Source organism: Amia ocellicauda, chromosome 8, assembly GCF_036373705.1.
Source record: "Amia ocellicauda isolate fAmiCal2 chromosome 8, fAmiCal2.hap1, whole genome shotgun sequence".
Classification (NCBI taxonomy): Eukaryota; Metazoa; Chordata; class Actinopteri; order Amiiformes; family Amiidae; genus Amia; species Amia ocellicauda.
In genome coordinates, this window is record NC_089857.1 from 28002377 (window position 1) to 28028156 (window position 25780).

The 25780-nt window shown below is 38.5% G+C and overlaps 3 protein-coding genes across 3 annotated transcripts in view; 2 read left to right on the forward strand and 1 right to left on the reverse strand.

The window, feature by feature from the left end:
• scarb2c (scavenger receptor class B, member 2c) overlaps positions 1-10147 on the reverse strand; it is a 28865-nt gene extending 18718 nt beyond the window's left edge. The window contains exons 1-8 of the mRNA XM_066710910.1: positions 9696-10147; positions 6947-7104; positions 5064-5208; positions 4423-4614; positions 3555-3646; positions 1687-1806; positions 959-1137; positions 466-584 (exon numbers count right to left, since the gene is read on the reverse strand). Coding sequence (XP_066567007.1) covers positions 466-584; positions 959-1137; positions 1687-1806; positions 3555-3646; positions 4423-4614; positions 5064-5208; positions 6947-7104; positions 9696-9818 — 1128 coding nt within the window. The 5' untranslated portion in view covers positions 9819-10147. The remainder of the gene's footprint in view (positions 1-465; positions 585-958; positions 1138-1686; positions 1807-3554; positions 3647-4422; positions 4615-5063; positions 5209-6946; positions 7105-9695) is intronic.
• A 1292-nt stretch (positions 10148-11439) lies between these two features.
• On the forward strand, positions 11440-18754 carry fam47e (family with sequence similarity 47 member E). Its single transcript, XM_066710911.1, has 8 exons — positions 11440-11701; positions 12260-12638; positions 12839-13014; positions 13210-13372; positions 13737-13937; positions 15683-15835; positions 17553-17630; positions 18515-18754. Exons 1-8 carry the CDS (start codon positions 11646-11648, stop codon positions 18620-18622), a joined length of 1314 nt encoding a protein of 437 aa, XP_066567008.1. The 5' UTR covers positions 11440-11645; the 3' UTR covers positions 18623-18754.
• A 2292-nt stretch (positions 18755-21046) lies between these two features.
• stbd1 (starch binding domain 1) lies at positions 21047-25684 on the forward strand. The gene is made up of 2 exons (XM_066710914.1): positions 21047-21353; positions 22789-25684. The coding sequence occupies exons 1-2, from the start codon at positions 21173-21175 to the stop codon at positions 23628-23630; spliced, it is 1023 nt and encodes a 340-aa protein (XP_066567011.1). The 5' UTR covers positions 21047-21172; the 3' UTR covers positions 23631-25684.
• Positions 25685-25780: the final 96 nt, after the last annotated feature.

The window sequence follows — 25780 nt, forward strand, 5'->3', positions numbered from 1 at the left end:
TGTTCTAAACAAAATAAGCCTATTTGCAAAGAAATCTGATCGAAACTGAAACGATCTGTGACCGTCTTATTGAGACGGTCCCCTTCAGGCTCTGAATGATGGTGGGCGACACGGAAACTGTAAATCGGATGTGTCTGAGAATGAAATGCACTGGTAGCCAAGAGAATAAGCTTTCAAATGATGAGCGCATTGTAGGAATACAGTTTAACTTCTATGCACAGGAGCTGTGCGTAACACTGCCAAATAATGCTTAAGAGGGTGTAGTAACACAGTATATAACTCTGAAATGTACATTATTTTTCAGTTTTTGGTAACCTAAACTTTTTTTTTACCTCTGGCAGTTTACCGCTTACTTTTGTACAATTTCAGGTTATTCACTGGACTTGAAATTGAAAAATGGGGGTGTTCTAAAACGTTTGACCGGCAGTGTATATATACAAATGTTAAATGTGCACAAGTACTTACTGGATTAATATCCAAGACTGTCTCATGCTCCTCGGCGTTGGGATGCATTCCATGGATATCATCAATATATTTTTTGTCTGCCTGGTAAAAATGTGGGGAGGACATGATAATAGGTGCACCTGTCCACATAGATGAAAGAAGAGTAGTGGTTAGTTAAAATAATCAATGATTTGTTATAAAGGGAAAGATTAGAATAAGCAAGTTCAGTCAAAGCATGCTTTAACCAGATGGAAGGGGAGTTATTAAGAGGAAGGTGTTTCTCTCTGTTGTGTCCTGTAAACTGGAAGCAAAATTAAAAAGGCTTGTTTCCGCTTTAGCAGACTGGGAACAGCAAGGATTTTAAAATGTATCATTCAATTTGAAGATCAAGAAAACAACATAACAATAGCTACATCATCGTAATACTGGTGAGGAAATAGCAGAATGCATTGATAGATTTTGTGGCATGAAATAAGGTTCAGTAAACCTTCAGGAGTGCGCTCAGTGTCCCTACCTTGTTTGCAGACCCTGACATCTAAAAGCCCAGATCCAAGACAGTTCCCGGGGGGCACACAAAAGCCGGCATTCGCAGGGTTTTCAGTGGCGTTTGCAAAAACATCTTTTGGAATCACAAATCTGAAGCCTGGTACACCTCTCACAGTGACATCTTTTTCAAATTGTGCATAAAGGGATCTGTAATGAAATAAGAGTATTGTTGTTACTTTTCTGGGGCCTAACATAATTCACAGCATCAGCGTTTGGAGAAAAAAAGCACAATCATTAATTATGTCTGCATATCTGTAAAGTTCAGCATCAGTGGTTCAAAAGGGGTCAGTCTTCAATCTCAGCAGTGTTTTGCCTGCACACAATTCTTACTGCCCGTACTGATGCAGAGAAAATGTCCTTTGTTTGGGTGTTGTCTGAATACTGCCGTGCTTTATTTGTTGGTGCTTGGTAAGGCACTCAGCTGACAACAGACAGATATCTACTGAATGATTAACTTTAACTACATCCTAAGATAAACACCACCAATTCTAATGCTGGTTTAATTGTGGTATACATTAGAACAATTATTTCATTTCCTTAACCTAAAATATAGAAGCTAACAATGTTACCTCAACACATGGTGACAAAGAACAGTAAGAACAGCAGACCCCAGGCAATAGTCATCTAATGACTACAGTCCATATTTGTACCACTTCCCATTAAGGTGACAAATGCCTCTAACACTGCTTCACAAACCTGCAGATATCAGAGATGAAGATGTACAGTGTTTCATTGTTTGTAATAAGAGGGTGGAAATAAGCCGCATTGGTGCCATTGATCATGTTACTTGTGTTCGTGCTCCACCAGTCCAGTGACCTGCGGATTTGAAGAGAAAAAAAAGAAAAAGAACAAGAAAAAGAAAGAAGCATTATTCCCAAATGAATTTAGATTTAATGTTAATACAAAAATCCTCTTACACAATTAATATATTTGAGATATTTAAAATGCAAGCAATCTAAGTGGATTTAGAAGACACCCTCCCAAGTTTTACACCTTTCCTAATTAAAAGAAGACACACTGGACTGCCATTAGAAATGTGGTTAAGCAGTGTCTACACTGCATTAGATATCAGTAATCCAGAAAAAGAAAAATACACAATAATTGTATACTGTCCTTCACTCTGTACATATGTTTATACCTTTGCCCTGTATATATACAACTTTCATATTGTCTTCTGTCTTCCACAGTGCATGACTACAATCAAGAAAATGTCATGGAAAGCAAAACTGATAATAGGCTAAGTGCTGTAGTAAATAGGTCATCTACACTCACCTAAAGGATTATTAGGAACACCATACTAATACTGTGTTTGACCCCCTTTCGCCTTCAGAACTGCCTTAATTCTACGTGGCATTGATTCAACAAGGTGCTGAAAGCATTCTTTAGAAATGTTGGCCCATATTGATAGGATAGCATCTTGCAGTTGATGGAGATTTGTGGGATGCACATCCAGGGCATGAAGCTCCCGTTCCACCACATCCCAAAGATGCTCTATTGGGTTGAGATCTGGTGACTGTGGGGGCCAGTTTAGTACAGTGAACTCACTGTCATGTTCAAGAAACCAATTTGAAATGATTCGACCTTTGTGACATGGTGCATTATCCTGCTGGAAGTAGCCATCAGAGGATGGGTACATGGTGGTCATAAAGGGATGGACATGGTCAGAAACAATGCTCAGGTAGGCCGTGGCATTTAAACGATGCCCAATTGGCACTAAGGGGCCTAAAGTGTGCCAAGAAAACATCCTCCACACCATTACACCACCACCACCAGCCTGCACAGTGGTAACAAGGCATGATGGATCCATGTTCTCATTCTGTTTACGCCAAATTCTGACTCTACCATCTGAATGTCTCAACAGAAATCGAGACTCGTCAGACCAGGCAACATTTTTCCAGTCTTCAACTGTCCAATTTTGGTGAGCTTGTGCAAATTGTAGCCTCTTTTTCCTATTTGTAGTGGAGATGAGTGGTACCCGGTGGGGTCTTCTGCTGTTGTAGCCCATCTGCCTCAAGGTTGTACGTGTTGTGGCTTCACAAATGCTTTGCTGCATACCTCGGTTGTAACGAGTGGTTATTTCAGTCAAAGTTGCTCTTCTATCAGCTTGAATCAGTCGGCCCATTCTCCTCTGACCTCTAGCATCAACAAGGCATTTTCGCCCACAGGACTGCCGCATACTGGATGTTTTTCCCTTTTCACACCATTCTTTGTAAACCCTAGAAATGGTTGTGCGTGAAAATCCCAGTAACTGAGCAGATTGTGAAATACTCAGACCGGCCCATCTGGCACCAACAAATATGCCACGCTCAAAATTGCTTAAATCACCTTTCTTTCCCATTCAGACATTCAGTTTGAAGTTCAGGAGATTGTCTTGACCAGGACCACACCCCTAAATGCATTGAAGCAACTGCCATGTGATTGGTTGGTTAGATAATTGCATTAATGAGAAATTGAACAGGTGTTCCTAATAATCCTTTAGGTGAGTGTATGTCCCTATACATATATGGCCCAAAAGGTAAACATTGTTGTGAACCATTTTCTGGACACTCTTAGATTATCTGTACCTTTTACCATCCCACTCTACTATCCTGGCAAAGTCCTTGTAGTTCTTCTCTCCTGAGAGGACAACATATTCCCCATCACTTGTACCATTCTTCTACAATGACACAGAGTAAACAACATGGCATAAATAATACATACATAAAATATAATAACTCAAGATTTCAGAGAGACTGGAATTAGTTCAATCAGTTTGAAGTAAAATCATTACATGTTTACCTGCAAATGGAGAATGAAGCATGACTAGTTATGGAAATGTACATTGTAAAGTGTCTTAGGATATTAAAAGTCCTTTATAAAACACAATCTGATCCTAAGTGCAGCTTAATTATTCTCTGCTGTAGTTTCTGATTTAATTATTTCAGAAAAAATAATCAAATCAGGCTACTGAAAAATACTGCTACCTTGTATGCATTCTCGGAATTGAAGTACTGTGAAATGATACAGGCTATTTCTGCTGGATTAGTCAGCACAGCAAATTTGCAATTGAAGCTGAAGCAAAAGACAATACGAAACTAAACACACACAACAAAACCATAGAAAATGTAGCTTATATCATATAATGTAAAACAATACAGGAGTTAATATAAGGGATCAGGAAAGTTAGTGGCTGCTGCAGCTCAAATTAAATAATGAACTGTATAATTATTATTTGAAAGAAAGGGATATCACTGATTACAATAAGTAAGTATGCTCAAATGAATGCTGTGCTGCATAGCTTACATTCTCTTTTCAGGAACTGCATTTAACCTTTTTTTTATACATCAGAATATAATATTGCCATATTATAGTTTAATGTCTCTCCAATGCTGAAGAGTTCTGTGTACAGGCTCCAATGAATCAGACCACCTTGTTTAACATGCTGGGTTTTACCTTATACAACAGGCCAAAGTTGGGATCCAAATCTGGTAAAAATGTACGAAGAGCAAACAGCAAGCCATCGACATAACCCCAGAGCATCTCACGGACACTGCGGGTCACGAACAGACCTTCTCCACTGGATCTCATGTAATCCGATATCAATTTACTGATAATAGCATGTGTTTTAAATTTTTCCATCACCGTCTGTAAAAAATAGAAAAATCTTAAATGTGTCTTCGAATACAGTAATAAAACTACAGTGAGTTATAAAATGTTCAAGAACAACATCTGATATACAGAAGAATTCCAGGCACTGCTCTTACCTGGTTTTCTTCCTACTTTTGTGGTCATTTGTTTTGGCACATTATTATTTTTATTACCTAATTTCTTAGTAGACACCCTTATTCAGGGTGACTTACAATTGTTACGACATATCACATTATTTTTACATTTGTACCCATTTATACAGTTGGGCATTTACTGGAGCAATCTAGGTAAAGTACCTTGCTCAAGGGTACAGCAGCAGTCACCCCCACCTGGGGATTGACCCTCCCACAACCCTGCCCAAGACATGTTCATAATCACAAAGGTATGAAATATTCTCTGATCCATGAACAGATGACTATATAAAATTTGTAAAAATGGTAATCTACCATGGCAGGAATATTTGCAGTTCTGATGAGATCATCCTCTGTGCCTTTGGACATCTCTGGTACAAACACATAGGTCTTGGGATTGATAGAAGTTACTTCAGTGCCATTCTCAGAAAAACGCACATTCTCCATTGGCCGGTACTCTCTGAAATACATAACAAATCTTATGTTTTGGTTTAAACAAAAAATACATATTTTCTTATTCTTATTCTCGCTCTTGTTCTTTGGAACTAAATGAAGGGAATGTAGACTTTCACAACTATTTATTCTTCTTGAATCACTAGACATACAGTTCACATCCTGTAGTACATCATAGAGTTGAAGGGAATCATAGAGTTGACTTTGCTTTTCCTAAATTCAATCATAATGCCTGATTTAGTTTTACGCTTGGAACCAGTCAGCCCTTTGCCCACAGTCTATATCAGTCCATTGTCATCAAATCATTAAATATGAGCACACACACTCTTAATGGCAGCCTGCCAACACCCACATCCAATGACTGTGTGCAAAACAATCCTATGACTGTGCAAGGGCTGATCTTCAAACTGTGCATTCATTTTCACTGCTGCACACAGGTCAAGCTTTGAGCACTTGTTACATTTCTCCACACAGAGGAAAGGTCACGATATATTTTGCTTCTTTAAAATTCCTCTGGTATGCTTTTCCCTCTTTTAAAATAAATTCCATAGAACACAATAATGTATGACTTCATGGGAAGGTTACCTCCACCACAGTCAACTGACACTGAAAACTTCAAACACATCTTTACCAAATGATAAATCGAGTTTACACATACAAACAGTTATGTGCAACACAACCCAAGAATTTCTGTGCTGGTTATGCACACACAAGTTCAGAAGATAGTTAGATGCAAATTCCTCCCCGTTCCTGTTTCCACACGTATTTTCTAAAACCATCAGATGTTCACTGCATGTTAGGCAACAGCAGAGTAGAATCAAGCAAAACATAACAGAAAAATCTGTGAAACAATCGTTCAAGAATATGAGTGAAAACCACATATGCCATAAAATACTGGAAGAAATAACTAAACTTGTGCAAACAATATGAAGAGCCGGTATTAATGTTTTATATAAAATGTATAATGTTTTATATTAATTTTTGAAATACTAATATGTCAACAGAGACAACTGTTTTAATTGTCAAGCAAGCAAATGTTATCAAGGCTGTTTTTACGAGTGCCCAGCATTTGCTTCAAGGTGCTCTGTAGCTTATTTTAAGGCTGGAGAAGTCACATCATGGTTATTGATTAACAGGTGCTATGATGACCATGGGACCGGACCTCTCCCAGTATATCAAAGGAAGCCATCTGGTTTCTGCATCCCACACCTTCCCCCAGGAAGACAACCATGAACATCACAAGGACCAGAGACCTGACCTCGAGATAACACTTCTTGGAAAGCATGTGACTGACCCTGCCCACAGAACCACATGTCATGCATTGTATAAAAGCTGTAAATATCTTGCTGTTCAGAGAGACTCCACTCAGGTGGAAAGCTTCCATGTCAGGGTCTCCCAGGTCTGGCATGTAAAATAAATGCATTATCCTCTGTCCCGGAAGACTTCAATTCTTTACCTGGGTTCTACACAATACCACACAATTTCTAATTTAATTGTTATTTATATATGAATTAATAAAAGTCAGATGGACAACTATGTAAAATATTTTCCTTGGGGGCTGACAGATATACTTCAATTAAGTTTCAATTAAGTAATTGAGAGTTCAGTTGGAACAAAAAACAGCAGGGTAGGGGGTCCTCCAGGACCAGGGTTGGGAACCTCTTCCCTCAATATAATTCAAAGCAATACATTCTTCCCTTCCTTTCAGTACAGACCAGGTTTGGACACCCCTGGTGCAAGCTTACCTGTAGGTGTATGGTCCCATCTCCTCCACAGCTGGGTTTTCTCCTTTGAGTACCTCTAAGGGGTTTGTCAGATTGAAGAAGTAGAACTGCATGTAGATAGGAGGAGGAGGGTTCTCCCAGGCCTCAAACGCTTCAGTGCCATTCTTCAGGATTATTTCCTAAAGCACGGAGGACAGTGAGAAGTTCAACACAAGCCTGATGCTATGTTTAAAATACACCTAACAAAACCATGCTTCAAATTTAGATTCAACTTTTTTCTTTAAGAATCTATAATGAAGGAGCATTAATTCATGATATATAATTCAGATCACAGATTTGTTTCAATCTAGCTATGAAAGCTGCCAAATGTTGTATAACATTCAAATGGTATCAGCAAGATCCTCCTCGTGTATCACAATAGCTTCAAGAATTAACCCACTGGCAAGGTCATTTATAATCTGAAAAGCAATCCAGATGTATTTGATAGAACATGGTCCCCCTAGTTAAAGTGTGTTCATTCTCAATATTATTGTATTTTAATTCCATAGATACAGGTGCTGACTACTTGTTGTGCAAGTTGTTTAATTTTTTGTTGTTGTTTTGCTGGGAAGAGCATAGACAATGTGTTGTGTTGTATGTTGCTTCAGGAAAACTCCACAAAAAAACAAATTCCAATAAGAATTCAGAGCATTTGATATTAGGTTTTAAATATTAAAACTGAAAATGTAATTTGGACCAATTCACCTATATCACAACTATCAAAGCTTATTTACTAGTGAAAGCAGTTGTAGATCACATCAGAAAGTATTCCATACCCATTGTGGCAAATATTTCCTCCACTTGTTAACATGTTAGATCGTGATGACTTATTCTTGTTGATATTCACAGATGCTATTTAATGTGTTTTAATGAGTTTTCTCCTTTGTTCCAATAAGTAAAATATGAATGGTCATTGATAGCAAAATCTAAATTGCACTATATTGAGTGAGTGTTAAGATAACTGTGTTTTATTTTATTTTTTCCTCGACCAGGCTTGAAAAGTGATAGATATTCAAGGGTTATTGAAGAAGCAATTTTTTTACGATGGTTTCACCTCTATGGCCAATAAGAATGACAAGGTAAAATATTTATATCTGCAGATATATGGAGTATATCACGGACCCATACTTTATTATGCTCACTTTGGTCTAAACCAAGTCAGTGTTCATTTTGTACAGATTGAGGGTCCATTTTACAATGTTCTGCATTTGAAATGACTAAAGGTAGCAGAGGAGACCTGGTGCTGATATTTCCCTCTGACTTTTATGCTTTTAAAGTGTTCTTAGTTTGTTTTCTTGTAATCTGTTGTCTGTGTTGTCAAGAGAACCATGTGATATTCGAAATAGAAGGGGTAAATAACTTGTATTTTTATTTCACCAGAAACTATTCACCTCATTAGAGATAGTGGGGAGACTATTCCACCATTTAATATCACTTAGGCTATATGATTTTAATTATTACCATTGAGTTGACTCAATAATAACCACATTGTATTGTCAAAATTTTAATTACTATAAATTATATATTGTAATAACAATGTATTTAATCCCGTGTGTTAAACTGAAGCAGTGCAAGCAGTGATTATCAACATTATCTAAAACAGGGGTGTCAGACGCCAGTCCTGGAGGGCCGAGAGGTCTTTTGGTTTTCATTCCAGCCCAGGTTTTGGCTCCTTAATAAATCAAATTAAATGATGAACTGGATGAATTGAACAATTCTCTCTGGACTCTGAAATGTTGTGGGTACAATATTTCCAATAATCAATAAAAGTTATCAGCTGTAAATAAAAAAAAAAAATCCTGGATAAGTCTAACTGAAAAATAATAGTATTCATTTGTTCCTGCTGGAACAAAACACTAGCAGACACTGCAAGTCCTGGAGCCTGGCACCCCTGCTCAAAAGGCTAGTTGCAGAAGTACAAATAAACTATTAATAAGAAAGCAACCAACTTCTAATAAAGTACTAATATTATTAATGTAATAATACTATAATAATCATTAGTATTAAAGATGTACTGGAGGCCCAAAGTTACACATAGGTCTGATTCAGAAATGTATAGCTCTATATCCTATCAGAGCATCCCTTGTCAATCAATGCACCATAATATCCGATAGACAAGCCAGACACTTATACAACTTTCTGTTTTCTAGGGTTTGAAATCAGCCTTAGGCACTGTGAAACCATTGCACAAAACAGACAATAGGCAAGCAGCGAGTCTGTCCATTAGCAATGACCAGATTAAAACCAGTATCAGCAGCTGAAATCTGAGGAGTGAATGGTCCACCCTGGTCAGTTACACGACAGGGAGAGTTATGTAAAAACTACACCAATTCGTGATTGTGAAGCTGAAATTCATGTTATGGTTTACTATGCAAGACATCAGACGCAATAGCCTAATTAAATGTACATGTTTAAAAATATTAGCACTGTCCCGAAACAAATGATCAACGCAGATATTTTCGCTTTAAATCAAAAACAATAAAACTAACATTATTGTGAATGCTATTTACTATAACTGTATTTGTTTATTGGGACGTAGGCTTCCCACATTTAGCATCGAAACAGACGCCCTTCAATATGCAGGCTATTATTATGTTCAGTCTGAATAGTAAGTCGCAGTATTCAACAGATTATGGAATTGATATAAATCACGTACCAACAAATGTTTTCGCATAAATATAGTCTACCTACATACAACAGACAGGAAAACATAGCTTAACGTCACACCAACCTGTTTAATTCGCGAATACAGTGCGTTCTGGAAGACCTGTGTCAAAACCAAGGCGATCCCCGTGATTAAAAGCACTATGGAGACGATCCCGGTGCCGTAAATGCAGCAGACTTTCCAAACCATTGTTGCTGTCTGCAAAACAAGCCGTACACGCAATAAAACAAACGATCAAAACAAATGAGGTTATTGCCCTGGCTTGGAGGAGCACCGCATCGCCTGGAGTTTGTGCAGTTACGTGATCCTCTACAGAAGACTGACTTGCACATCCATAAATACCTTGCTCTTTCCAGAAACTAAGTCACATTTGTCATTTCCGCTTTTGTTTTTAAGTTTCGAAAGGCTTCAGTGCAAACAGCTCATGGCACCGGAATTGTATGGCACTGGAGCCGTGGGCAGCGTCCCAAACCGACGGCACGCCGGTCGTGACATGCAAATGCTCATGTGACATGCTAATACTTTGTCTTTCTCAATGTGTCAAAGCCGATCTTGTCAAAATGCGAATGCTATATGTTTATTGTGATTGGTCGAGACCAGTGGAAGCTGACGCTGCAATCATGACATATGGGGTTTAGTCATGTGACGCATTTTGGCCATTGGTTAGCATCACTGTTAGAAAGTAGAATCAATATGAATACAATATCTACAATAACATACAATTCTCCTATTTCAATCTGCATCTCACCATTTCACCCCAATCTGGCAAACCTGATTGTATAACAACACAATGGTCGCGTACATATACGGCAGATTTCCACAGATCTGCGCTGCTCCACCAATGGGATCGGTGGAATTCTGCAGATCTGCGTAGAACTGCGGGAATCTGCGCTTCAATAACGCGACCTATATTACTGCGCATGTGCACGGTACACACCCTAAGCATTACACCAAGGTTTTTGACAAATTAAATGGGAATTTCACTTTCTTATGCAGAAACCTTGGATACAATTTATAGAAACTATTATTAAAAAAAGAAGAAGCTGCAAATGATGGAATACTGTAAATTGACAAATATTTTAATTGGATACATAAAAGATGACTAAACCATGTCGATTATACTATACCTACTGTATATGTTATACTTATTCTTACTGCAAAACATTAGCCACATACTACTGTTCAAGTGCATGCATTTAAACTGAACATTTCTGTCTTTTGACAAAATTGCTAATTTCACTTCCTTAAGTGGAAATTTTGCAGATATTTGGTAAAAAAAAAAAAAAAAAAGAATCGCTGAAAAGCATGGAATAATGTAAAAACATGTAAGAATAAATGTCAATACTTAAATCATTATTTTTGTGTGAATATGTGAATAGTCCAACTTTAATTCCTATGCCTTTGTAGTCCTAAACTAAAGCAAAACAAGCCTAAGAATATTGTATTTGGTTTATACAAAAGTCTATATCATTGTACAGGTGGTTAACGATAAGTTTCAACCATGAATCACGATCATGTGAGGTTTTAGACATTGCACAAGAAAACAGTGGCATCGGCGAATAAATCAACGCCCAGCATCTCTTTCTATTGGTTTATATCTGAGAGTTATTTGTTTATTACTATGGACTAGCCTTGGGATTGTATGTATTTATTTATGTATTAATAACTTACCGTTTTAATGATTTCACAACTGGCACATACGATTTACAACATACAACACAGTTTTCCCAAATAAGGACTACAAATCCCAAGGGGGAAGAAGAGGCCTTACATCCGGGAACTCCTTCGTCTCTTAGCAACAGTGCTGTGTACAGTGCCCTGCACTCAAAAAGCCACAGGCTGCATGTGCGCCATAAACACGATATTGTCTTTATCATAATCTAACAAGTCTGCAATGTCTTCTGATAGGAAATGATGTAATTCTATAAACGGCCATAACTGTGTTATAAAACAAAATACTGCTTACATTTTAATATTGATTGATTTTCCTAAGTCTGCGACCGAAACAACTTTTACATGAGTGGGACTAACAAGTTATGTTCCCCGGAACAATCAGAAAGCAAGCACCCATGGTAAGTTACATTTTGAACGTGTACTCTTCATGATACGTTTCACCGTATTTGTGCCATTACTAGCAGACAGTTCAGTCTTACACACTTCTGTTTTTATGAGCTAGTCATATGGTAATGCAGTTCCGTTTTCTCGATGTAATACTGTCATAACAAAATAAATACTTCCTTCCTTTTTCACCATCGGCCTCATTATTGTTATAATCTAATTCTAGTGCAAGCCAAACATGTACAAAGTTTATTCAAGTGCCTATTGCTCATGTTTCAATTACTACACTCTTAAGCACTGCTGTAAAAACTTCAGTAAGTTATAATTAACTGTTTTTACAGACAGAAGTATACTAAATGTCCTGATCTTTAATTGACACGTTTGTATTTACTATGATGTTACTTTATACTGTATAGTTTGTTGTAAATACTCTGCTAACCTTTTTACAGTTCCTGAATAATAATAATAATAATAATAATACACTACAATAAGAAAAGATCATTGTATTTTTGTGTCCTGGGTAATACTTGATTTGATGCTTGACTGATGGTTGGTTTGATTATGTGTTGTAGGTACAAGGAGAGGCTCCGGACGAAATACCTAAAAGAAACTAAGAACAAACAACAGCTCTCTGGGGCCCTGGATGGTCATCAATGGCGCTTTCTAAATTCAGGGCTGGATGATTTCCGAGACGGGTACCCTCCTCCTGTGGGAGATGAGAACTTCATTCATGCTCCGAAGGGCCCCCGTCCTGTTGTTCTTGGGGACCAGCACTCCTTCGGTTCCAGTAAGCAGATGCCCAGGAAGAAGTTCACTAAGACACAGGTGTGTTTCTCCAAGCTCACCCCACTGCAGCAGATGCGCAGGGAACACATCGCCCAGATCGAGTATGGCCTGACCCAGCACCCACTCGCCCTCTATCCCCACTTAGAGGACAGCATGCCTCCAGAGGTAAGTCCCTGGGCCTGGACAGTCGCGGCATCTAAATTTCAATTAGTGTAGCTCACTATAGGTTAGCTTTTTTATTTTTAATTATGAATAATAACATTCATTAAATAACTAACAGCTAAAAAGCTAAAACAGGAAGCACTGTGGCTCAGAAGGACCTTATTCGAAAAACATAGATTACTATTACTATTGTTTTCCCCTAGCTGTTTGAGCAGGTAGTGGATCTTCTGGACCCTGAAATGCATTTGAGTAGCGAGGTAGGATCTTGTGCATTGGACCCTGATGACTCTGATGACTGTACCAACCAATGGGAAAAATGCAACCCGACTCCATCAGCATCAAAAGGCAATCTGAGCACAAGACGATCTGCCAGTGCAATGCAAGTACTAAATGAAAGAGTTGTGTTTTAGGATAGAATGAGCTGAGGATGGTGTTTGTGTTGCAACTCTGGATTAATTTGTAGATTTTAGAGGCTTTATTAAGGTTACACAGGGATGATGTTACAGAACACTTCAAGGAGGCCTTTAACCATATGCAAAAAACAGCGGCCCACTTCTTGTGTTTCTTGCATCAGGACTGAGGACTCCAAACTGAAAAATCCTTACAAATGGATTCAGACGAAAGACGACTCTGTGGAAGATGAAAATAATGTGAAAATGAAACGACTCCCCTCCCCGTCCCATGACGAGCACCTTAAACACGTGACAAAGGAGTTCTGTGACTGGGTTGCGTCCCTGGTAAGAATTGTTTTCAGTACACCTCGGCCACGCTATCATATTCTCAAACTGTGGCTTTTCAAAAGCATGCTAGTTCTGTATGGCCCCAATTTTGGGCCTGTGTATCTATTGCATGCTTAGCACACTAAATACAGAAATTCTCACTGCTGGTCAGTGTCTGTCAGACACTCCTAATATTAAAAAAAGGTATGTGAATCTGTACACATGCTGTATGTGGTGGACTAGACATGGGGGATGTTTCTTTAATTTCTGAAACAAATTGCATCGTAGCACTGTCATTTACAGCCCTTTTTCCTATCAGAAAGCACATCTTCGTCTTTGTTGAAAATGGGTGGCGGCTTCTATATGTCTTTGACACTTACAGGGTGGGGAGAGCAATAACCTGGATCAGTCCACTCTGCTGAGTCTCTTCAGCAGTGGCTATGAGTGTAAGCCCCCTCTGACTGTCCCAATCCATGTGGTGGAGCTCAATAATGTACCAGCAGAGCTCAGAATGACAGCAGAAGACCTGAACACTGAGACTGCAGCTTCATCATCACGATCAAAGGCCCACGGTAAAAAACAGGTAGGAACATGTGAGAACATATCCCCTGTGGACGACTGTGATGGATAAAGTGTTAAAGTGTCAAAGGGGGCCTTTCTTGGCAGCAAAAACAATCAGAAGTGTTGGGTTAGCCAACACAAGAAACCGTGACCATTACTCTTTGACTGTATATATTAAAGCAGTGGATGGATTTCCTTGTTAAGTTAAATTAATAAAGAAACAAAGAAGTTTCTATCCATGTAATCAATAACTAATTCTTAAGAACATATTAAGGTTGGGTACCAAAGTTTTTGGGATGTCAAATCATCAACATTCTTCCAGTATAAGGATAGGGACTTGAAGACCCCTAAAACAGGATCGTTGGAACCTGTCTGCAAAGCATAAGACAATTCTCAGAATTAAAACTGGGACAAAATAAAAAGTAGAATGAAGGGAACAACACCAGCCTAATCTGTCAGTCTGATGTTGTCATCTTCCACTCAGTAAACATACAGAAATGCATCTGATTGTATCCTCTAGGTGGCAGTAATTTTATTTTAATGAGTAATAAGGATTAAAACAATGGATATATTGTAAAGTGTGTGTTAATCTTTTAATGTGATAAGAATGTGTTTCTCCTTTTAAAAATATGATTTTTTAACACCAAACTTCCCTTGATTACAGCCTGGGATTGGTGAGTCTTCTTTTGGATGCAGACATGCTATAGTATAGTATAGTTTGATGAAGAGATGGCAAAAGTGTTTAAACCTGCAGCAGACTGCATCTATTTTTCACTACCATTTAAACTCCAAATCCAGAATCCTCAATTTAACAGCATTTCAGTTTCATTGTCAAGTGTGTTGTCTGGTTGCTGGCCTTATTCTAGGCCTATAAAATGGTATCAAGTCACGGCCAACATTTATAACACATTCAGTCTGATACTAATTTCACAGCTAAATGGCCCATGAAGGTGTGAGAGAGCTACATTATTTGGTATATTTCATATGCAGTAAAATGGCAATGCACTTTTCATTCTTTTATAAAAACACTCAGTTGCTTTGTTAGGATTCATGAGACTAATTAAAATCGATGTGTGGCATTGTAAGTCATATAAGATTAAATCTGATCCCTTCGTCGTTTGCTTTTATTTAAAAACAATTGTGAATTGTAATATTCATCATAAATTCCAGCTTTGCTATACCAAATTCAAACTTTGACCTACATGCAAATAGCAAAACTCCAACCTGAACCCTATAGAGATTTAATTTATTGTCAGAAGCCACTTTCTACTACTTATAATGAAAACATGATGGGGTACAAGTTTGTTTTGTGATTCACGGCTAGGTCAAAGTTTTGATTTGGCCTGGGCCTAAGTTTAGGCCTACTCACCTGATAAGTCATTCTCAGGCAAGCCTTTGTACTGTAGCCTAATTGTTTCTGCTGTTTACAAGTAGAGTGAGCTGACTTGAAACTATTGAAGATCAATGGTGGTTGTGTATAACATGAAAAGAGATATTTATAAATGTCACTACCAATAAGGAATGCTGTAATGCTGTCTGATAGGGGGAGAGACAACAATTTGGGGCTGCAGATTTAAAAAAATGTAACACGAAAATAATCAAATCAGTTCAGCCAGAATATCTGACAGTTAAACTGTGTTAGTGTAAACTATGATTTGAATGACTCTTAATACATTTTCTTGAATGTAACTGACTTATTTAATTGTCTTTTATTATATATCATTATATTTATTTTTGTATTTATTTATTGTGTTATTTATTTATTAGAAGTCATCTTATAGTCCAGCTGGGAAGATTCAATATGGAGCTTGGTATCTACATCCTAAAATGTGGAAGAAAAGAAATGCAAATGAACCACTGGAAGATCCCAACATAATCTCAGAAGAAAAACAGTTCTCGATGAGTCAGCCAAGTGACAAGGTGAAGGTCTTATGAACAGAATGATATATAGGCATGTATATATATATAAATATATATATATATATATAGATATAGATATATATATAATATATATATATAGATAGATAGATATAGATAGAGATATTAAAGCCGGAGATATGCCCTAGACATTTTTCTTTGCAGTGATTTAAAGAGTTTCTTTCCTTCAGTGTGTTGAGATCAATATAAAACAACTCCTCTGAGAGTGCTTTGTTTGATGCCTCTAGATCCACTCCAGAGTGTTACACTACAGCTGACACCTCACCTTTTTTGTTTTGTTTGTTTTGTGCTTGGCATAGCAACCAAGAGTACAAGGTCCAAGGAAAATGGCGAAAAAAAAAAGATAATCCCTTGTCCAATTCTGCTCCGATTTTGAAAATGTTCTGAGAATGAAAAACGTAGCAAACCATGGGATGTATATACGTATTCATGATATTTATTTATTTATTTATTTGGTGGTCCTCTTTAGTCATGGTGAGAAGCAAGGTTTACAAAAGTGGAATATAAGATATTCAATATACTATATTTACAACATGACACTTTAAGGGTGATTTTCAAAAAGGGGCTTAATAAATTGGTCTCAAAGTTATTTCTACAGCCTGATTAATGTAAGACAGTCACTTAATTTAAGTATAAAGGTGCTGAAAGTGCATACATTATACATTTTATTTAAAACCCTTTTAATTTTATTTTTTTAACTGATTTGATTGTGATCTTCCTTTGCAACTCCCTTCTTAATTTGCCCCTTTTGAAAATAAAGTAGGTAAATCACACAAGTGTGGTGTTTGGGATATAAAGAGAAACTCTGAATATCAATACATGAATTGTGAAGCGATAAATGCAAGGAGCAGAATGACAACAAAGTGATTCAGCAGCCATACAGGGTAGTAGAACAGTTTGCAGGGTCTATATATCTTCTTTGCCTTTAACTGCCGTATTATAGTGCAGTAGTTTTTGTAAAGGTACCCAAATGCCATAGTTGGTATGAATTCAGCTTCTTCATTATGATACAACCTTTTTTTATTGCTGAATACAACATGCAATGCACATGAACTGTAATGTGACCACTACTAACTTGCTAAGGTATGTAGTCCTTAACCTCTCTGTCTTCTCTAATTCTAACTTTGTCTTAATCCTGTACACAGCAGGCTTAATTTAATTATTCCCAGAGTCATTCCCAATTTGTTAACTAAACTGTTGAGATAATCACTCCCTTCTTAGACAGCCTTATTGGAGTCAGACCTTTCAACTGGGATTTTGCTACATCGATCTTTTCAGACATGGAAATGTGCTATTGGAGCACACGGATATGTAAAATCCTCCATGAGGTTACAATTGGATTTGGACAGATTTGGTTTGTAACAATATCAGTGTGAATTAAGGAATGATGTGTTGAAGAGATATTTATGGACAAGTGTGTGCCCAACACCTCTTCAGAGTTATCTAGTATGGCTTATTTCAGCATGACAACTTCCTATACTATTAAATGTATATAGTGGAAACTTTCCCTATGGTGTGGTAGTACGGTGGCAATAATTACACAATTTGAAAGTTGCCCCCAATACCTGATCATTGAGGACGGCTCATTTAGAGTAAATCCAGTGCAGTGTATCCATGGTGCCATCCGTCTGGGACCTGGTTAAGAGGCATACCTTTCCAAACAAAAGCAGTGATGTCTGTGTCTTTGTGATTTATGAAGGATGAGGAATTGAAGCATTTGCATGGGACACAGGCCTTCAAGCAGTTCATTCACAACAAAGGACTGCGAGAGCCAAAGGTAAAGGCAGAGACTTTTCCCTCAATGGACTCCCCCCTGGAGCCAGGCTACTCCAAACAAACAGTCAAGCTTTACTGCTCATGTAGGGCCTATAATAGACTATGCTGCCATCATTTGTGCCTACTTCATTTATGTTTTTAATAATTGTAGTCAATTGTAGCATTAAAACACTTGGGAACTGTACTGTTATTAAATAAATAACATCAATCCTTTTTTTTTTTAAGTTTGTATAACCCAGAAATAGGCACTTCGAAATAGAAATAGAAAGCAAAAAAGTCATCACATTGTATGCTCTAATCAAATAAAATTGTATACTGTCATGTACTTTAAATATTATAATGATATAATTTCTTCACATTATTTTCTTAATCTATGTCCTGTAAATGAACATCACAAAAGGTAAATAGAGTCGCACTGACAATAGTTTTTCTCACAGCTTGGTAGGATTGGGAATTAGTTCTATTGAAAAGCAGTGTGGGGGGTTATATAAATAAGCACTATAAGTCAGTGCAAGTATTTGATAGTGCCTGCAATATTTGACTGGGCAAGCATTCAGGGTAAATCTAAGTTAAATCTGTGAATAGCCAACAGTATACCTGTTTTATTTCCTTCTATATGTTAGCATTACTGAACAGTGTATGGAAAATATTCAAAAAATAAGATTGAGGAAGTATTTGAAATAATATTTGATTCAAATTTGAACAAAATCCAGACATTCTGGTTGCTGCACCCCATTGATCACATAAAGTTGTTTTTAGCCAGCAATTATATTTTATATTTGATCTGATATCACATTTATAAATATGTATCATAAAGAAAAATGATATTTATTGGTCTGTGTGACACCACAACCTAGGTGACTTTTCCCCTCTCTCAATTTTCAGTTTTTCCAGAAGCTCTTTGCACAAGAAGATGAGAAAGACCAGACCCAGAAGAATAATAAACTGTCATCAAACAATGGTCCTGATGGGTTTAGTTCTGACTCACCATAAGATGGAACGGTTGTTTCCTGGCAGTGGTCAGCATTGATGTGATTTGTCATGTGTACATGTAAAATACATTGCATTCCTCAGCTTGTCTCCATTGTCATATTTTGAAAATAAAATGGCCTTTTTAGATTTTGACCAGTTATTACACTTGAGATGGAAACCTTCTGCATACGCGTCGATTAGAACCATTTTATTTTTAGCTCCGTTTGTGTGGTAAGTGTCCGAACTCTTATTTAGTCATGACTCTATGAAACTACTGCCGATAGTCCATTCTGTAGAGTTCAATACTCTATAGATGTCAGTTTTGTTTTTGCACCCCCGACCCCCCCCCCCCCCCCCATTATTAGTAGTAGTATCAATATGCAAGAGTGCACACCCATTGAAAGTCAATGATAATGTTTTCATTCATACAGAAGAACGGTTCAAGGCAGAGGGCAACCAGCTCTCGTGCATCAGTGGGCCATTCAGATGAGGATCAAAGGCAAGCCCCCCCTCTGTTCCTGTTTATGTTTACAGCACCTCCCCTCCCCTGGTTCATTGCAATGGGATTCTCCTATGGGGGGCTGTCTCAGTAACCCTGCCGCAGGACTCTGGCTCCCAGGTCTTATTTAATAAAAGGATTCCCACTGCGTTAGAATAGCGGGACCCCCAGGGCAATGCACGGGATCACAATGCTACATAAATCACAGCTACTTATCAACAGGATCATTCCCTTCAATGGGAAATACATAAATAAAGCTTCCACTGGCTTATTTGTTGATAGTTGATGAATTAATTGATCAGCTGATTGATGAATCATGTATTGATCTACCTCTTTATAGTGTTTTCCACCATTTGTTGTTATTTTACTTTTTGCATCTTTTAGGGTTTAAATGTTACCCACCCAGGCAGTCCATTGCACTTTGGATATTTTCCCTACAGCTGGAAACAGTTTATTATTATGCAGGCAAATGCAACAGCACTCGGCAGAAAGCAGGAGTGGGAGCTGTGCAATGACTGCATTTGATTGTCTTGGGAGTGACAAAGCTGTGAAGAGCCTCCCAGCAGGGCTGTTATTAAGCTGTCAGAGCCAATACCCCAGTGTCAGTGTCTGTGTATAGTGAGAAACTTCAGGAGAGTTTGCATGAACTGCTTCAGGAGGAAATTCAGCACTTTTGTGTGAAACAACATGAATCACCTCTGAAACTGACATGGGGGCTCAAATTGGTAGCACAAATCTACAAACAAGTTTTGTGATTAAAATAAGTCCATTTGAAGTGTCCAATTCCCATGATGTTCACTTGCCCTACTTGGAAAGATACCAAATGTTGTTTTTTTGTGAGATTACCTGATAGCCTTTTGCACATGATACTTTGACCTAACCTAAATCACATTTGGACATACACAATAATCAAATGACAGACTTCTACCCTACCATATTTTTAAGTAGTACAAAGTGGCCTTTCCCATTACAATAAACCACAACTAGGTTCAAGTTTCTATTTAGCGTTTTGTGAGGAGGTTGAAGTCTTGGCATTTGGCATCCACAAACACTCCAAGATAAACATTACTGACTGTGAAGATCCTTTTTTAACACAATCCACTCTAACCACTGGTTCACACATCCACCACTGCCTGCTTTGTGAAACAATGTACTCCAGGTGCTTGGCAACAGACTGAAGAATGCAAAACAGTCCAATAGTTAAAAGCTACTCATATCTAAAATAAATATATAGTGAATTTAGAAAAATTGGAAAATCACTTGTTTTGGTTTTTGTGAGAGAAACATCAACCTGGGATGTCAACCTTTTTCTTGACATGAGACAAGTAACTAATGTTTGTATTTGTTGGTGAACTGTAATATTTCCATTATCTACATATTTATTATACATATTGCAGTGATGGTTGCAAATATTAATATTGTACACTGAGTTTAGATGTATTTAGTTTCTCTCTTTGTATTGTGATTATTACGAGGGGGTGCCATGGCAAATTGTAAATATACTGCTTACATGTTTACTGTGATTTTCCCATAATTTGGCCAAGCTATAAATATATAAGAAAAAATAAATCATAAGCTAACAGCGTGGCCAGCAGCACCAGATCTTTGGCAGCTTGTGCAGAAGTTATATTTAAACACAAGCACAAGGCAACCCGGATGACTGAATGTATTAGTTGGGATTAACTAGGCTATACTGAACACAAATGAGCTGTAAAAAAATAATACTATGCACGGGTATTAGTCAAGACTCATAATGTATCCATAAATAATGTCTTGTCATTTCTGTGTTATTTGTTTTGTGCAGCGCAGGTGTGCTCAGTTCTGTGCGGGTCTGCGCTGCTCCGCCTATGGGATCGATGGACTTGTGCAGATCTGCGCAGAACTCCGCCGCCCCGACGAGCAGCCAATGGGCGGACAGCGCACCTGATTGCGGACAGCGTTTCATCTGTGCCGCAGCGGGGCGGGCTGGCGACGTGCGCGACGGCAGGAGAAACTCGGGCTGCACATAATCATCCGCAAGAAAAGCGCACCAGCAGCTTTAGCCCGACCCGAGATTAGTTCTTTTTTGTGTCATGATTGGAGGATACGGACCATCCCTGGCTTTGGGGATTATTGTAATGCTCTCACTATGGGCTTTTTTCTTCATATATAGAAGTCTGGCGTCTCCAAAATCGCCAGGGGACGAGAATGGGGTTTCTGTGCAGGACGAGGTGAAGCAGAGGCCGAGAGCCGCAGGCGACGCAGGGGCAACAGGTATGACCTAGTGGACTAATCCCAGGTCCGTGGGGCGTCTGCTTCTCATCATGCATTGCATGCGTGTTTATTTTCAGTGAAACGGGTTGAGAGGTAGATTTGATAGCGGCAGTATCGCATCTTTAAATGAATGCATGCGGTGCTCATGGGCAATCAACGCACAATTCTAATTTTTTGAAACGCATCATTATAGCGATGGAGAGCCATTGCACCCCTCCTTTCTACAGTGTAAAAGATCAAACTGACGAGGGGTTTCAGCTAGAAGCTTATTGAAGGGAGAATACCGCATTTTCAACTAATACATGTCTATAAAACGGCCCATTGATGAATAATGACTCCTCTCAGGTGTGACGACTAGGCACTCCTATGGGTTAACGTCTATAGTGGGGCGCTATAGCCATGTTAAGGTCATGAACTTTTTCTCCTGCTGTGTACGTAGTTAAAATGCAAGGCGATTTAGTTGTTTTTAAACCACATTGTTTAGGGTTTTTGGTATAGTTTTGTTATATTCTTTTGTCAAATACATTGACCGTTTTGGATTTAATTTTAAATGCATTGGACTTTTTTTGTTTGTTTTTTATTTTTACCTTTTAATTGTTTCTTTATTTTGTCCAATGCATTTTCAGTTATTTTCAATGTATTTGACTTTTATGTTGGTGAGCAGTTTTTGCTTTTATCACATTTGTTTTGTTGTTTTGGGCACGTTTATTTTCAAGTTAATTGTTTTATTGTTTGTTAAAAATCACAAAGATTTTAAAATTTTTTAAGTGATTTTAAGGATTGATATTTTAAAGATTTTAATCATAAGCATTAAAAAATTTGAATTGTTTTTATTTATGTATAAAGAAAATACTACATCCAATAAACAGTATTAAAATGCAAGGCGGTGGTTAGATTGCAGCATTGAGTTTTATAGGATAGGGGAAGCCTGGTCTCGTAATGCACGATGCATTATCTTGCAACATAAACGACAAATTACTTCATTCACAACTTGTATGCTTTAAAAATAATCCTAAATGCGTTGCAGCATAGTCGTATTCATGCGTGTCTGGTGTTTTTGTGAATATACTCTAAAGTAAATGACCCTAGTATTTTAATTTGCAAATAAAGTGACATTTGCATGGTTTAACATTTTGAAAGTTATATTTGTAAATGATCACGTTACATGTTGCGTTTCTCGTGTGCTGTTGGATACCTCAAAATTGTTTTTTCCTGGTAGCATTCAAATGGAAAAAGCAACAGTTAATCTTCTAAAGCATTTAATAATCTTAGGCAATGCGGTTCCCTGCAACTGAGTGAGTGCATGAAAACTCTTAATTACTGTTGATCTAAGGTGTATACGTATGTTCTTAAGATTAAGCCAGTGATGGTAGATAAAACAATCCTGATGAAGCTCAGCTATTCTTATCTAACCATGCCTGTCTGTTTCCTTTAGATAAACCAAAGGAAAATGGGTGCCAGGTATCTGAAACCCAGGATGATTGCAGTGCAGAACCCAGAGAACAGGAATTACTGCAGGACATGTCCTCAGTCCCTGAGAGCGACCACGGGGCTGGTCCTTATTCTTCATCACCAGATAAAGTGGACCGGCTTGCTGCTGAAGAACACCATCCTAGCTCTGTGCCTGACCATCCTGAATATCTGAGCAATGGTGGCGATCTGTCTGCTGCAAAGATCGAGACAGTGGGGGCTGAGAAAAAGCCTGGGGAAGCGGATGTTGATGTGGACGCCAAGTGGGAGAAGACTGAGATCAGCATCATGGAGGCCACTATGAATGATAACGAGTGGCTCAATGAGAACTGGTCAGCAATCAAGTTAAACCTTGGCAGCTCGGACAGATTGCAGGAGGTTGACCTAGAGGACCCAGAAGGCGAGCCGGAGGACTCCACACCGGTTGAAGGTTTAATGGAAGAGGCCAAAGCCGCTGGTATACTGGAATCCGATCCCGTGGGCAAGAAGGTGGCCGCTGTGCAGCCCATGCCGCAGAGCGTAGGGGTGAGCTTCAAGGTGCACTACATCACTCACTCCCCCTCTCAGCAGCTGGCGGTGACGGGCAATCACAAGGAGTTGGGCAGCTGGGAGAGCTATGTAGCGCTGAACCAAGACAAGGACGGTTTCTGGTGCAACTCGATCCCGCTCCCGTCCGACTGCGAGCTAGAGTGGAAGTTCGTCATGGTGGAAGAAGGGAAGGTCCGCCGCTGGGAGGAGTGCTGCAACAGACACCTGGACACAGGACGAGACGACATCCAGGCACACAAATGGTGGGGCTACCTCTGATCAGCTGGTGGTTTCGTTAGCGTGAACGCATAGTGCCGCGTGAAACGATGTCTTTGACCTATGCGGGTGGCGTTTTCTGGGAGGGGTATGGATCGATGATGGGTGATTTGAGGCTGACTGCTTCAAGAGGTTTGTATCAATCCGCAGAGGGGAAAGGAATGAGGGAAACTGATTTACCTGTTGATAGGGCCATCATGGTGGGGCGGGGAAGGGTTTCATTTGAAGAATACCTCTCCTCCCATGTAGGCAAACCATTTTCCTCAGTTCTTCCCACACAAGTTCCATCACTACAGACTTGAGCAGCTGTACAATTTGAATCGCCCGTCACCTCGGTGGTCTATGCCCTTCCGCAAAAAACGCAACCTGGAGTGTCAACTAATCTTGTGCTACACCAATGCCCACACCATCATGCAGAGTCTGCATCCAAGGCGTTCAAAACCATAATGAAGTGGGCATATACATTGTGTCAAGTTAGTGGCTTAATTTCATTTGCAACAGAGGTAGTCAAATGTAACTGCTTGTTGATCGGTCACAATGCACAAGTATTAGGATTGCATTACATTACGTTATTAAACTGTTTATTTTTCCTGGCATTATCATTAAATCTAGCTCACATGGGCATGCACCCTCCTGCATTAGATCACGTGATTGTGGCTTTTTGTTTTTGTGCTTTGAGCTACGATAAGTTAGATCGGCAGCATGTTATCTATAGAGTTAGCCAATGCGATAGATTTGGAACAAGTGGTTTCACTGTAACATGCTTCAAAATGTGGGGTTGCATGAAATGTATGCATTGAAGAACTTTAGTTAGACCTTGCACCGACAGCGATCCAAATACCATGACAGCCTTCTTGTAGATCTGTATTGTAAAACATGGGTACCACTCATGTGAACACCATGTCAAAATCTGATTGCAGGAGTGCACCTGCTTTCCACAAATGCAGTTTTCATTTTGTCAACTAGAGGTTTTAGTCACTCCAACAGCTTCATTGAGAGAGATGCATTCACAAGATCTAGTCTAGAAGGATTTAAGTTGAAATATGGTATGTGTAAACTCTTGTAGAGTCTTAAACATGATTGTGCATGTGGATATTCTTGTCTTTCTGTTCTCCCCTCCCTTTTTACTTTTATACAAATTTGTTTTGCAATATGTACTTGGCTTGCTGCTGCGAATTCCCGGAAACCATAATTCTCATTGCTGCACTCGACTGATTTCTCACCGATTTTCTGGTCTTGCTTAACCCAGGACAGAATAATACTTGCAACTATTCAGCTCTAGTCTTGTGAATTTTCTGCAGCTATTTTTGTCTGGCTCTTCAACTTTTAGGGGGCTATTAACCCTCCCATTTAAAGAAATATATATTTTTTTTTGTCCTTGATCTAAATTGGCTTTAGAAAGCAAGATGTCAGCGGAAGGTGGTAGAGATGGGGAACCCCAGTTTTGAACACTTCTAAAGCAAACTGAGTTTTAAGAATTTTTAAACAATAAAATTTAAATAAAAATGTTTTTTGAGAATATTAACACAGTATAGTAAATTGCATTTTTTTTTTTTTTTAACTGTCTGAGCCAATTCAAAGTCTATTATTAAAAACATTGGGAAGTGAGATCTCTGCGGCATTACAAACCCAATTGCCTGACCTCAGCCAGTGTTGTATTAAAAGATTAGTCTGAGCCTTTATCTAAACCAAAACCGAATAATGCACCATAATTCTGAGACCGAGGTAATGGGCACTTCAGTGCTCCAGACAGAACTATGTATGCTCCCCTTCCTTACAAAGGTCATGGAGATTTGGGTAATGGTTTTATCTTCATTAATATTTTAAGATGTACTTGTTTACCAAAGCGAACTTATGAAGTTGAGTATTATTGTAGGTAAATACTGAATTGTGAATGTAAGTAAAACCTTGTCATTCCACTATATTTTCTTTTGTGATCAATGCATATATATGCAAATTTGGTGTCTCAATGCAACATATTGATGTGATTGCAGAAACCTTTTAAAATTGGAGAAAAGCAAGTCTTTAATAAAGCTTTGTCTGTACCTAAAAGTAAATGTAACTTCAGAGTTTTCTTTCTTCTGCATTCCCATCTGTCCCCTTCATCCGCAGTGCAAATCTAGTGCATGGACACGAGTAGTGTTTCTTACTGT

What these genes read in the sequence shown, in the direction of transcription:
- stbd1 (XM_066710914.1), top strand. Translation starts at nt 21,173, where the DNA reads ATGATTGGAGGATACGGACCATCCCTGGCTTTGGGGATTATTGTAATG. An exon ending in AGGCGACGCAGGGGCAACAG is followed by an intron (nt 21,354 to 22,788) that starts GTATGACCTAGT and finishes TGTTTCCTTTAG; the next exon opens with ATAAACCAAAGGAAAATGGG.
- fam47e (XM_066710911.1), top strand. Translation starts at nt 11,646, where the DNA reads ATGAGTGGGACTAACAAGTTATGTTCCCCGGAACAATCAGAAAGCAAG. An exon ending in TCAGAAAGCAAGCACCCATG is followed by an intron (nt 11,702 to 12,259) that starts GTAAGTTACATT and finishes TATGTGTTGTAG; the next exon opens with GTACAAGGAGAGGCTCCGGA. An exon ending in AGACGATCTGCCAGTGCAAT is followed by an intron (nt 13,015 to 13,209) that starts GCAAGTACTAAA and finishes TTCTTGCATCAG; the next exon opens with GACTGAGGACTCCAAACTGA.